The sequence below is a fragment of the Primulina eburnea genome, chromosome 12 (genome assembly GCF_022965805.1).
Source record: "Primulina eburnea isolate SZY01 chromosome 12, ASM2296580v1, whole genome shotgun sequence".
Taxonomy (NCBI): domain Eukaryota; kingdom Viridiplantae; phylum Streptophyta; class Magnoliopsida; order Lamiales; family Gesneriaceae; genus Primulina; species Primulina eburnea.
Genome location: NC_133112.1, coordinates 35,947,691 through 35,961,921, shown reverse-complemented (window position 1 = coordinate 35,961,921; position 14,231 = coordinate 35,947,691). Strand labels below are relative to the sequence as shown.

The following is a 14,231-nucleotide window of genomic DNA, read 5'->3' as shown; positions in this document are numbered from 1 at the left end:
ATTTTTAATTAAACAACATATTTCATTTAATAATTATATATATATATATATATTTTGAAATTTCATTAAACTTAAAGACAAAAACTTGTGTGAGACGATCTCACGAGTTGTATTTTATGATACAGATATCTTATTTAGGTCATCTATAAAAAAAATATTACTTTTTTTATGCTAAGAGTATTATTTTTACCGTGAATATCGTTAGGATTGACTCGTCTCACATATAAATATTCGTGAGACCGTCTCACAATATACAGACTCAAACTTAGAAGATTTAAAAATATGTTATCTCCTTTTACTTTTAAGTACATTATAGGAGAGTCGATCTCTTCATATTTAATATAATTTTGAAAGTTGTTACTGGTCACAATTAGAGGTAAGCTATTATGTTTTTATAAATACAAAATGATATTAAGTCTTTGTTAGTTCCCAGTCAAACGCTGCGATATTCAATATTTTTTGATTTGGACAATTCGTCTTGGAACTGTTTTTGACGCTTCCGTTGCACTTACCGATATATTCACGAAGACTTTATCCCGATTATATAGTCTATGTTTTTTTTAATATAAAATTCATTTTTCATATTTAGTAAACTATTTTTCGATATACCCTTATATTAAAATTATTCTATTCAACTTTAATTGTTGGTGAGTATAATTTATTTTTTCAATGCCATTAAATAAGGGTGTTTTAAAAAATCTGACTGTACAAAATTTGTTTTTTCAATAATATTCTTAATATACGTGAAAAACAAAGTTGATTATGTAATTAAGACGAAGGAAATATTTTTTTTAGTATGTCTCTTATGAGACCGTTTCACAAATCTGTGAGACAGATCAACCCTACCGATATTCACGATAAAAAATAATATTCTTAGTATAAAAAGTAATAATTTTTCATGGATGACTTAAATAAGAGATTTGTCTCACAAAATACGATCCGTGATACCATCTCACACAAGTTTTGCTAATTTTTTTAGTCAAATAAAGATAGTCCTAATAAATTTGAATTTACAAACATTTAAAACAAAATCGGTTATCATGTATTAAATTTAAACCCCCTAGACTAACTATTTTCGTGGAGTAGGTATCTTCTAAGACGGTCTCACGAATTTTTATCTATAAAACGGATCAACTCTACCGATATTCACAATAAAAATTATACTTTTAGCATAAAAAGTAATATTTTTTCATAGATGATCCAAATAAGATATCGTTCTCACAAAATACGACCCGTGAGACCGTTTCACACAAGTTTTTGTCATTTTAATGTGTGTGACGAATATATATATATATAAAAGAAGATCCACTGAATCTCATTTAGTTAAATGATATATATTAGTAGATCCACTGACGTTTGCGAGGTAAAGGAACATATTCCGGTGACAAAACTTAAGCCGGCGACATCGACATCGACAAATCTTATCTTCTAATAATATTTTTATTTTTCTTCACATGCAACATAAGATTTGATAAGATTTGGGATATGTACATTAACATTATGACGACAAGGAGTTTTGCATACATTGAATACAATAATAACTAATATATTTTAGTTCATATTTTTATTTTCTATAATTTAATCTAAATTGGAAAAAAAAAGCAATATTAAAAATATATATTACAAAGCAATAAAATATAAATGATGGATTTATTTGATAATTTAAAATAATTATTAATACTTACTCTTTATAAAAATATTTTAGCTGGATAAGGAAAAAAATATTCCAGGAAAAAAATATTTCGCCATCCACTCTAAACTCCAATTTCAAAAAATAATAATAATGTATATTTACTGTCTAGGTTTGATCAATCAGCTAAATTTTGGATACAGCGAGGGTGAACCATAGATACGTCACAAGTACGTTTTTTTCTGATAAATTTGGGCAAACTTGCAAAAATTTAAAACTTTTATGGGTTAATTACAAAAATTTGATTTAAATATATTTATTAAAATTAATTTAAATATATTTATTAGAAATATATTTGTAAATATGCATTTAATTAATAATTAAAATAGTAATAATATTTTGAATATTAATTTTATTGTTATATTTATTAGAAATATATTTGTAGATCACGTATTTTCAATAAACGACAAAATAATATTTTATATGGTATAAAATGATGAGTGTTGATATGGAATAAGAAATAAGAGGATAAAAATGTAATTTGATGAGTGTTGATAGCATATCCTACTTGTTTTATTAGATTAATAATCAAATAATTATCCATAAAATTGGGTCTTAAACCGGATTAAAGTGATTATTAAAATATCTTAAAATTTTAACCAAACATTAGATAAATGGACGAGTTTGAAGAGGAATTTCTAATATATATTTTAATTATTGTTATATCATGACCGTATTATATATTACATTTTCAAAATTTACCGTATCGTCGAATCAATATCGTATTCGGCATGATATCGGTACTCGTATCTATGCAACAATATATAATTAACAATATATAATTGGAGTTGGAGGCATGGATAATAATAATAATAATAATAATAATAATAATAATAATAATAATAATGCATTATAAAATGAAACAGAATCAATTATTATTGCATCCGAAAGCAGGATCATTATTAATATACAGTATAGGGAAAGTGGGTTCGTTCGATCCTGGGTGTGGACAGTGCTCACACCTCATATGAATGGTTGAGATTCCACTTCATGAAAAAAAATTTAAAAAAAAAATTGGGTCAGAAAAAATTCCGGTCCTTGGATGTATACTGTCTGTAGGGATAGGATGGAATAATCCGGGAAGGTGGGAAACACTGAGTGACAGTTTATATTGATCTGACTAATTTTTATTATTTAAAAAAAGTTTCCAGTTCTATTATTTGGATGAAAAATCAACCCCCCCAAAATCAAGTGATCATCGATCCAATATACCTGATCAACTCCTCTAAACTGCGATCCGATGATCCTCCTTCTCTAACGGCTCTTCCCACTTGCGCCGCCAAGCGACGCGCCCTCTTCGAGAACTCATCCTTCCTTAGCTCCATGAGTTCCCGCACAGCATTCTCAATCACAACTCGGTCACAACTATCCTTTATGTCTAACCCAACCCTCCAAACATCACTCACAAACCGACTATTAACCATTTGATCAGCGAAATAAGGCCAACATATCATAGGCACACCCGCACCAATGCTCTCCAAAGTCGAATTCCATCCACAATGCGTTATAAATCCACCAACCGCGGCGTGGTTCAGCACCTCCTCTTGCGGCGCCCACTCCACCATGTAACCATTTTCTTTAGTACCCTCCTCAAATTCGAATATAACGCGATCCGCGGAACCAGCGGAGTCTGGCCTTATCGCCCACAAAAATTTCTGTCCACTGTTCACTAATCCATGCCAGAACTCAGATATCTGATCTCTTGTCATTATCGTTAAGCTCCCGAAGCTGACGTAAATCACTGATTTCGGCTGCTGTGCGTTCAACCAGTCGATGCAACTTCGATCTTCTGCCCATAAACTGCCTGCAGAAGTCAAGGCTTCGACCTTCTTCTCCTCGAGTCTCGACTTCAAGAGCACATTGCTTGGCCCGATTGTGTAGAGCCTAGGCATGTGTTTTAGGATATTCGATAATACTTGTCCCTCCAGATCTTCAAATGTGTTGAGAATGACTGCTTCTGCTCGCACAGTTTGTCTTGTCAAAGCGATTAATTTATGAAGAGAAGGATCATTCGAATCGTCCACACGACAAAAACTTGGCAAGTCACGGCGCCTAAGAAAATCTTCCATTCCGGGAATGCTTTTCACTAATTCATCCATCCCATTTCCTGTAATAATCATCGAGAAAATATCGAGAATTCCATTCAAGAATAAGACACAAAGACACCGTTTGTTTTGAAGGACATGACCTTAAATGATTATTGATTCATTGTTGTTGCATCCAACATTTGACTCAATCTTGACAACTGATTAGTACACATACTTCATCATCTCGTCTCACGAATCAATTCCAAAAAACTAAACCAATCTGAATTGAAAACACGGATCTGGGGCCACTCGATTTACAACAAATAACAAAATTTTCAGCCGTCAAACCAAAATATAGTGTTTTTCAAGTTTCAACCAAGCCTAAAACTAGGAAAAAATAATAAAAGTGGAGCTCGAATAACACCAGAGAGTACCTTTGACGGGTAGCTCATTGGCTTCAGCGACTTCAGTAACGCAGAACAAAGCCCAGACGGCAGCAGCACTAATAGTGCGAAAATAAATCAATGGAATCCCATGTTCTTCCGCAAAATCAGCATTGAAATCCAACACCGCATCTGCTACTATGCACGTTACTGGTCTTCTGCCAGCAGAAGCCAACAAATCTTTCTCGATCAACATTTTCTTGAAACTTGGTGCCACATTGTTTGTCAGCGATGGAATAATATCCATTATTCGGAGACCAGCTCGCGGGTGGTCATCCGGGAGACCATCTGGGATAGTCTGAAACTGGAAACTCGGATATCTTGCGAAGGTCGAACGAGTGCTGGTGTGCTTCAGGAGACGACTGTGGTTGAATTCAGACACGATGAACGTGACATGGAAATCGGATAAACAGAGGAGTTGGGCTAGATTGAGCATGGAATTCATGTGCCCTTGAGCTGGTAAAGGGAAAATGAGAACATGGGGTGGGAGTTTTGCTTCTTTAGAACACATTTTAGCGCATCAAGATTCAATAGCACCGGTTTACATACGATTGTTGAAGATGAAAATATGTTATAGTTTGGTGTGGATTCTTGAATATGTCGCCTCCCGTGTTACGACACACTTTCATTAATGCAAGTACACGATGTTCGATTCTAAAAACTTTTAAATATTAAAATAAGTTTGCTTCGAATAACTAGGGGTGAGCGTCGGTCGGATCGGTTCGATTTTTTCTTTATAACGGTTTGATTTTTCGGTTTTCGATTTTCAATATATCTGGTCCAAAACAAACCATTTTATTACGGTTCGGTCCGATTTTTTGTAATACAGTTCGGTTTATATGGTCGGTTATATATGGTTTTTTAATATTTTGTTAAAAAATAAAATTATACATCACTTGATGCTTGATGTATGCAACACATGCAAAGAATAACATGACTAAGGCCTATTTATTATCCTATTTGTATAATATGGATGCAACACATATATCTTTAACATAAGGAACAATATGACTAAGACCCATTTATTAACCAATTATACAAAAAGTATTATGACTAAATATAATATGGTCGGTTCGGTTATTTAAGTTTTCTAGAGATCAAAACCGTAAACCGAACCGAAAAAACCGAATTTTTTTAATTTGAAAACCGTAATCGACCGAAAAATCGATAAAATCGAACCATTTAAACTGAATTTTTCGGTCAGATCGGTTTTTTCGATTTTAACCAAACTCTGTCCATCCCTGCGAATAACAGACACCATTAGATTGAATCAAAGTCCAACAATACACACACTATAATGTGATGGAAAAAAGTATTAGTAATTTTAAATTTATTATGTTATATATCATTTAATCTAAGGTTTCCTTTGTATGATTAAAATTATAAGCAAATTAAAAATAAAATTTCAGGCTTGATCTCCGATTTTTTAAATTACCTTGCTAAAAAATAAGAGTTGGTCTCATGTGAGACCGTCTTACGGATACTAATATGTGAGACGGGTCAACCCTACCTATATTCACAATAAAAAGTAATACTTTAAGCATTAAAAATTATATTTTTTCATGGATGACCCAAATAAGATATCCGTCTCACAAATTCGACCTGTGAGACCGTCTCACACAAGTTTTTGCCAAAAAATAAAGAGACAAGATTTCTAGATTTACCTTAAAACTTAACCTCTTACGATTCAATTATAATCAACTAACTCAAATGTACATGTCAATAAACACATGAAATCACTCTCTTAAATTGGTGAGTATAAAATTTGAGCCAACAACGCTTGTGGTTTGTATTATCTAGCATTTATGTGTGTCACATTCATGACAAAAACTTGTGTGAGACGGTATCACGGGTCGTATCTGTGAGACTGATCTTTTATTTGGGTCACCCATATAAAAGTATTACTTTTTATGCTAAGAGTATTACTTTTCATTGTGAATATGGGTAGGGTTGACCCGTCTCACGGATTAAGATCCGTGAGACGGTCTCACATGAGACTCACTCCACATTCATTGGGTTCTGTTTCCCAAGTGCCTATCTCGATAAACTAATTCAAATTTCATTCTTAATCTTATATTTTTTTAAATTCAACAATTTTAGTCTTTTATGATCGGGAATGTTAATTTGACATTACACAGATCAGCACCAATATCAAAATTTGACATTTGCAAAAACTGGTTAATTATGATCGGGAATGTTAATTTGACATTTGCAAAAACTGGTTTTTGCAAAAATAAAATATCAAAATTGTAAAACCATAAAAATGCATACCCAAAATATAACACATGAGGCACATGGCAATTATTTCTAGTTCAAACACAAAACTCCTGTGAAACGGTCTCACGAGTCAATTTCGTGAAACAAATATTCTATATAGGTCATCTACAAAAAAATATTACTTTTTTGTCAGATATATTAATTTTTATTGTAAATATGAACATGATTGATCCGTGTCACGAATAAAGATCTGTGAGATCGTCTTATGAAATACCTACTCCTAGTCAAAATGGATATATTCTTCCTTATTTTAATTTGTTCAAGAAAAGATTCACCAAATCTAAATGGAAATAATGTTTTGGTTGTGGTGTATGTAATTAACTAATGAATATGATGGTGATCGAAACGACCATGATAAAAAGGATAATACTTATTCAAAAAAAAAAGGATACAACAAATACTCCACAAAAAAAGGATGTAATAAGAATAACAATAAGAACGATACTATATATTTTCAAGAGACTTCTTTTTATATACAACACCTGTTTTCCTTGATGGCAGAGACCATTCCATCAAGCCAAGTGGCTTTTGGCTGTCTTTTTTTTTTTTTTGGAAGGGACGTTGATGTAAGATGTTTTGGCTTGATATTTGTCTCGCTCCGTGCTTGGAGCTGACACCTTCCGAATTGGAATTAAAAAACAAAAAGCATTATTGTGGACCTCAACTTCTAAATATATATTGTTAAAAATAAAAATTTACGGTAAAAAATAAAAATATCATACTCACAAAATATATTAAACTACACACTTTGTAAAAATTTGTTTACTCAATTATGTTTTCTTTCACAAATTGAGAGACCTATTTATAATTTCTTTGGAAATAATCCAAAAATAAATACATCATTACATACATCATCACACACTAATTTTCAGTATTTACAACTCTTATTTTAAACAATACCGATCATGATACAATGATTGTTTTCATTACGTGTTTTTATATTGTCTCGTTAAAAACCTTACTAGGAAAAACCCATTGGGATTAAAACCATAGTAAAGGAAAAAGAGTACAGTCACGTAAACTCCCCATCATGTTAAAACGAATGATTCTTCACAAATTTCGTAGATTGCACATCTCAATTTTATATATGCTTTCTGAATATTGTCGTAGAAAGTGCCTTTGTGAAGAGATCTGATAAGTTTTTACTTGATTGAATGTAATGTAACGAATATCAATATCTTTATTCTTCTCAAGCTCTTGGGTGAATGTGAAAAACTTAGGAGGAATAAGTTTAGTTCTGTCGCTTTTTATGTATCCTTCTTTCATTTGAGTAACACATGCATCATTATTTTCATATAGTGTCACATGCTTCTTGTCGAATGATAATCCGCATGAGATTTGGATATTTTCGATCATTGATTTTAGCTACACATATTCACGACTTGCTTCATGTAGTGCAATAATCTCGGCGTGATTTGATAAAGTTGTTACGAGTGTTTGTTTCTGTGAACGCCAAGAAATTGTAGTGCCTTCATGAGTAAATACATATCCGGTTTGAGAACGTACCTTGTGTGGATCAGATAAATACTCAGCGTCAGCATAACCAATTATTCTTTGATTGGTATCTTTTGAAAAAAAAAGTTCCAAGTCTGTCGTTCCTCGAAGTTAATGGAATATATGTTTAATTTTGTTACAGTGTCTCGTTGTTGGATATGAGCTAAATCTTGTCAATAAATTTAGAGCAAAAGATATATCAGTTTTTGTACAATTTGCAAGATACATAAGGACACCAATAACATTTAGATATGGTATTTCTGGACCAAAAATAACTTTAACATCTTCATATAGACAGAATGGATCTTTTTCTACGTTTAATGATCTAACAACTATTGGAGTACTTAAGGAATTTAATTTATCCATATTAAAACGTTTAAGGACTCTTTCTGTATAATTTGACTCGTGAACAAATATTCCACATTCTTTTTGTTCAATTTGCAAACCCAAACAATACTTTGATTCTCCGATGTCTTTCATTTCAAATTCTTTCTTCAAGTACAACACAGCTTCTTGAATGTCCTTATTCGTTCCAATGATATTTAAATCATCAACATATACATCAATAATTACGCATCCGGGTGTTGTTTTCTTAATGAAAACGCAAGGGCATATTGAATTGTTTACATATCTCTTTTTCACTAAGTGTTCACTTAGTCGATTATACCACATTCGACCGGATTGCATTTCTTTATGTTTTCTTATTTAATTTTTATGGATATTGTAGATCAAACTATGTTAGACTAATTTTCTTAGTCTGATTCAAGGGATAGTCTACTATTTTTTTTTATCAATGTGAGATTTTTGCACTTTAATTTAATATTCGTGTTTATTCAAGTATTTGTTGATTTATGATTTAATTATATGAATGTTATATATCAATTAATCTGACAATTTAATTTGATGTATGATTTTCTAATGCTAACAATGAATTCAGTGATCCGTAATTGTCATGAAAGATTGGTACGTGAGTAGCAATAGGTTAGATGTGTTGTGCTATCATAACGTGTGTAATCTAAACAAATCGACGGAACTAAATCTTCTAATTGTAGCTATCTCGGTTGTTAGATTTTAGGATTAACTGTTTTCACGAAACTAAAATGATGTCTTTAATTCATATGGAACGCTATCGTGCCCAATTGATTATTGGTAAGTCTTGACTGGATGCTGGGTTTGGTCAATTAATTTAGGAAAACACAAGAATTTTAGTGGCTATCCCTATTATTATAAAGTTAATTGCTTGGAATAACATGAATAAATGATTGGTTACCCGATGAACAATGAGATAATTAAATAGTAGAATCCCCTTGAATCAATATTTTTCTCATAATGAATTCTTCACTTTATTCTCGTCGATTAATTTCAATTCTAGATTCAGTATTTTTTCTTGCTTGGTAATTTTAGTTTTGGTTATTTTATTTAGTAATTATCAAAACAAATCCCCCCTTTTTATTTTTATTATCAAAGAAAATAAATCTACTGTTCCATGTGGATTCGACCATACTCACCATTACACTCATTTTTATTTAAAAGAGTAGGAATTAATTTGGTGGTCAACGACAACACACAAACGAACTTTTTTTTATAACCAAGTTCAAAGAAATATGCATGTTTGAAACCAGAAACACCAAAGTTGAAGTTAACCATCCAAAATTTGTGGGCAAAAAACCTTGTTTTTCATCAAAAAATTAATAGAAATTCATAGGCTAGTCCAAAATTTCTGAAATTTAAAATTATAGCCTAAAACAAGTGCAGAAAATGTTGGAAATTAAAATTTCGGTCATCGGAGCGACACATGGGTTACACGCACCACTGTTAAGGTGCGTGATCGAGCTCCCAACACCACGCATGGGCGGAACTTTCAAGAGGACTTTATTCATCAAGATCTACAACTTTTGTAACATAATTTTTGTAAAAACACAGCCGATTTTTTGTAGAATTTGAAATTTCAAAACAGCGAGCATGTCATTTTGTTGCCGAGAAAAAATACCACTCCATTGATTTCTTTGCAGAATTTAGGATGTTCTTTCCATTAAGTTTCATTCTCACTCGTATTCTTTGGAAGATGGTGAGTGGGGGAGAAATAATTTCTTCAATTTTTACAAAAGTTTTAAAAATATTTTTAACAGTATAATGAAATATTATGTTAACAACCAGTAATCTAAATAGTAAGCAAAAATAATAGATACTATAAAGTAAACATAAATAGATTACGTTTCTCGTGACTTAACTCATATCAGTCTTTCGTATGTAACTACTATAAACCAGAATACTGAAATCATATAATTTGTTGTCATACAAAAGTTTCAAATCCAGAAAAAATTCATAATTTCATAATCTATATTTAAAGTAATTTGAAAAGCAAGATATACAAAATATAAGAAAATAATAATAAAGGCCACTCACAGAATCAAATTCTGGCTTAAATGAAAACTGGTTTGAAATTTCTCTAACAGCCTAGCATCACATTATTCCAAAAAGTTTAAATTCCAGATATTTGGATTCTCTACTGTGTTGAAAACATAGCATACAGTGCTGTGTATTTTTTACACAAGATGATCACGTGACTTGTGATCATCTTGTGGACATCACACTATATGAGGTAAATTTAAAAAGTTGTCAGATTAATGATCATCTCATGCAAAAAGTACACAACAATTGGTGCTGTGTTGAAAACTAGGCATCTCATTATTACAAAAAGTTTAAATTCCAGGCAGGGGCGGAGCCAGGATTCAAAATTACCTGGGGCTGACTCCGTCTCATGCTGCATTTCATAAAATAAATAATTAACCAAAAAATTCAAATAAAAATATGTAAACATTGAATTAGTGAAAACATAGAACAAGAGTATTTAATATTTAATACCTTCAAAAACATGGAGCTAAAACACTACTGAAGTTGTGCTCTTCGATTCTTCTTAGAATAAAACTCATTAATTATTAAATCGTTATCAATTTTTTCAATCAAATCTCGTTCGATGTAGATTACCATAGAATCTCCGAAAAACTCTGCTTCCATCTTGTTACGAAGAGCTGTTTTAACAAGTTTCATTGCTGAAAATGCTTGTTCCGTTGTTGATGTAGAAACAGGGAGAGTTAAAACAAGACGAATCAACCTGTCAGTTAAATAAATATATCAGATTCGATAAATAAGTAAACGACGTAGATAAAAATATATAAATCACCTGTCAATCAAATTGTAGGTTCCTGACTTATTTGTCTCAACTAATCTTCGACATAATTCAGAAATAATTGATAAATTCTGAAATCTTTCATGGCCAGCAACATCAAGTTTATAGTGATCCAATTGCATTCTCAAGTGATGCAAATCTTGTGAATCGAAATCAAGATAATAGAATTTCTCAGCAAGTCGATAGATATGATCAACATTAAAAAGCTTAAAGTTTTCTTTAGGTTCCAAAGCACAACTAAGTTTAAGAAGTTCAACTGCCTCATCCTTGAATATATTATTAAGCTCTTCAACTTGAAAATCTATTGCAGCTGTAAATACATCAAATCGATAGTGGTGCTCAACTGTGATTGAATCAATATGTTGACAAGAACGGCCTGTACCAGATTTATAACGAGCTTCCATGTGAGGCATCTCAATGTCATACTTGACACAAACTTCTTTTACATGACTAAGTAGGAGATCAAATCCTTCTTCTCTCAAAGTATGAAGCAAAGTTTTAGTCGTTGAAACATAATCCATTGCACTTAAAATATCTAGAGATTTCTCTTGCAATGCTCGACAAAGCAGATTTGTTATCCCCATTATCTTATGCATCAAGTGTAATATGAATATGAAATCAAAAGACTTCATCGCAATCAATGCACCACTAGCTTCACCACAAATGGAATTAGAAGCTCCATCATTCACCATATTTTCTAACACGGTAGTCACAGAGCTATACATATCAATCATGCTACAAAGTGAGTCGAAATTAGAACTCCAACGAGTCTTTCCAGGGCGTAATAAATTTCCAATTTGATTACATCCTCTACCTGTATCACGTTCACCAGTAGCTACCATATGCGCAACCTCAATTCTTTGAGCAGAATGTAACTCACCGTGCCGTTTAGGAGATGCATTGATGAGATTACAAATGGAATTCAATTTTGAAAAGAATAACCAAATGGATACCTCTTTTTCAGCAGCTGCAGTTAATGCTAGTTGAAGTCGATGAGCAAAACAATGACATAATATGCACACGAGCAATCTTTCAAGAAAAGAGCCTGCAATCCATTCCAAGAACCGCGCATATTGCTAGCACCATCATATCCTTGTCCACGCATGTTGTGGATATGCAAGTCATAACGACCAAGTGCATCAGATATTTCTTTCTTAAGTGTTGCAGCAGTTGTATCTGTCACGTGTACAATGGCAAAAAACCGCTCACGTAAAAAGCCTTCAGTATCCACAAATCTTAATACAATAGCCATCTGCTCCTTGTTAGATGCATCTCTCGCTTCATCAACTAAAATGCAGAATTTTGCATCTCCAATTTCTTTACGGATCTTGGCTCTCACTTGGTTGGAAATGATATTCAAGACATCTTTCTGAATATCTGGTGAAGTATACTTTGCATTCTTAGGAGCTTTCTCTAAGACGATGTCCCCAATACTTTTATTCATTTTTCCTATAAAATTTATCATCTCGATAAAATTTCCACGATTATTAGAAGATGGAGATTCATCATGCCCTCTAAATGCGCATGCTTGCAAAGTGAGCCATCGAACGCTTTCAATAGTTGCTGTAAGCCGCAATCTGTTCTTCTGCTTTTCTTCTGAAGATTGTGTATTTATCACTTTGTCAATATGACGAGGTATATTCATCAAATTATCAAGATATTCCACAGCATTGTTATGTGGTGAAGTACTGCATCCTATATGCATCAAAAATGCACATCTATCGCCATCATTAACTCGCTTCCAATATTTGAATCCATCCATTGTAAATGCAGGATTACGAGGATGCTTATGTTCAAACAAGAAGCACGGAAAACAAAATGCAGCATCTTTCGAAGGAGAGTACTCTAACCAAGTAAATTTTTTAAACCAGTGACTTTGGAATCGTCGATTTTGACTTCCAAATTTGGTTGGTGGATACTCTTTCTTAATTGGTTGATATGGCCCCATCTTGATATAAGCTCGTCTAATTTCATCCATTTGATTAACAGGATATTTCCATATCGGAGTACGTAATGCCGGATCAGGTTCAAGAGAACTCACATCAACATCAATTCTAGGAGATTTGTTAAGCTGTTGATCACTGGGATTTGAGACATCAATATTGGATGGAGAATGGTCTTGACTTACCGATGTCTGCTCTTTTTGTTTAAAAAATGAGTCGACGGTTTTCCTTTTCTTCATTCTTGAGTTTCTTTTCTCCTTGGTGCCGTCTACACCATAATAAAAATGAACTCAGAAAACAATAACTTCACAAGTTGCCACTGAATTGTGATATTTTAACTTCACAAGTTGCCACAGAAAACAATAACTTCACAACTAAGTATACATGTACTCCAAAAGTCATGTGGGAATCTGGGTAGAGAAGCTTCTTCATAAAAATTATATATTTTTTAATTTTTTTTCTAAATGACATGTATTATTATTATTATTATTTTTTTTATAACAAGTAGTAGTATATTAAATCGGCCCTGTGTCCGAGAGAATTGTGTATGCTAAAATTGTAATATTGAGAATTACATTGTTTCAAATAAGCAAGGACTAAACTCATTTTTAACTATATAATCACATAAAGGGATGCAAATGGAACCATTTGTGTCAACAGCAAGAACAAAAGGGTACCTCAATATTACAATCTAAGCTTTTTATTCCCTTCATAATCACTACAAACAGGGAGAGCTTACTCTTGACTACAAAAAACATCCATCCAGTAGATTAAATATTTTCAAAACTCCCACCTCACAATCAGATTTAAAAAAACAAGAAATTTGGATTTGATAATTGATAAATACCTTTCTTGTGTTGGTTGGCCCTTGAGAATCGAGAGTGGAACCTGAGACTGGATTATTAGACCACTGGGCACTGGAGCTTGGAGGCGTGAGTGAATAGGAGAACCGAGAATGGGATTTGGGAATTGAGGGGTTAGGAGTCTTAGGACGTAAGGTTAGATATATTTTTTTATTTTGTATATTATTATTATTATTATTATTAGTAATATTAATAATATTATTTTATTTTGTATATTATTATTATTATTAGTAATATTAATAATATTATTTTATTTTGTATATTATTATTATTATTAGTAATATTATTATTATTATTCCAACCA

At 32.2% G+C, this 14,231-nt stretch overlaps 2 protein-coding genes across 2 annotated transcripts; both read right to left on the bottom strand.

The window, feature by feature from the left end:
• Positions 1-2,603: 2,603 nt before the first annotated feature.
• On the bottom strand, positions 2,604-4,770 carry LOC140807525 (7-deoxyloganetic acid glucosyl transferase-like). The gene is made up of 2 exons (XM_073164413.1): positions 4,152-4,770; positions 2,604-3,797 (listed from the first exon to the last, which is right to left on the bottom strand). The coding sequence occupies exons 1-2, from the start codon at positions 4,669-4,671 to the stop codon at positions 2,878-2,880; spliced, it is 1,440 nt and encodes a 479-aa protein (XP_073020514.1). The 5' UTR covers positions 4,672-4,770; the 3' UTR covers positions 2,604-2,877.
• A 5,941-nt stretch (positions 4,771-10,711) lies between these two features.
• Positions 10,712-14,041, bottom strand: LOC140806857 (uncharacterized). The gene is made up of 4 exons (XM_073163377.1): positions 13,912-14,041; positions 12,205-13,332; positions 11,116-12,166; positions 10,712-11,046 (listed from the first exon to the last, which is right to left on the bottom strand). Exons 2-4 carry the CDS (start codon positions 13,301-13,303, stop codon positions 10,821-10,823), a joined length of 2,376 nt encoding a protein of 791 aa, XP_073019478.1. The 5' UTR covers positions 13,304-13,332; positions 13,912-14,041; the 3' UTR covers positions 10,712-10,820.
• Between the last annotated feature and the right edge of the window lie 190 nt (positions 14,042-14,231).

What these genes read in the sequence shown, in the direction of transcription:
- LOC140807525 (XM_073164413.1), bottom strand. Translation starts at nt 4,671, where the DNA reads ATGTGTTCTAAAGAAGCAAAACTCCCACCCCATGTTCTCATTTTCCCT. An exon ending in CAATGAGCTACCCGTCAAAG is followed by an intron (nt 3,798 to 4,151) that starts GTACTCTCTGGT and finishes TGATTATTACAG; the next exon opens with GAAATGGGATGGATGAATTA.
- LOC140806857 (XM_073163377.1), bottom strand. Translation starts at nt 13,303, where the DNA reads ATGAAGAAAAGGAAAACCGTCGACTCATTTTTTAAACAAAAAGAGCAG. An exon ending in GCGTGGACAAGGATATGATG is followed by an intron (nt 12,167 to 12,204) that starts GTGCTAGCAATA and finishes AATGGATTGCAG; the next exon opens with GCTCTTTTCTTGAAAGATTG. An exon ending in ACCTACAATTTGATTGACAG is followed by an intron (nt 11,047 to 11,115) that starts GTGATTTATATA and finishes TTTAACTGACAG; the next exon opens with GTTGATTCGTCTTGTTTTAA.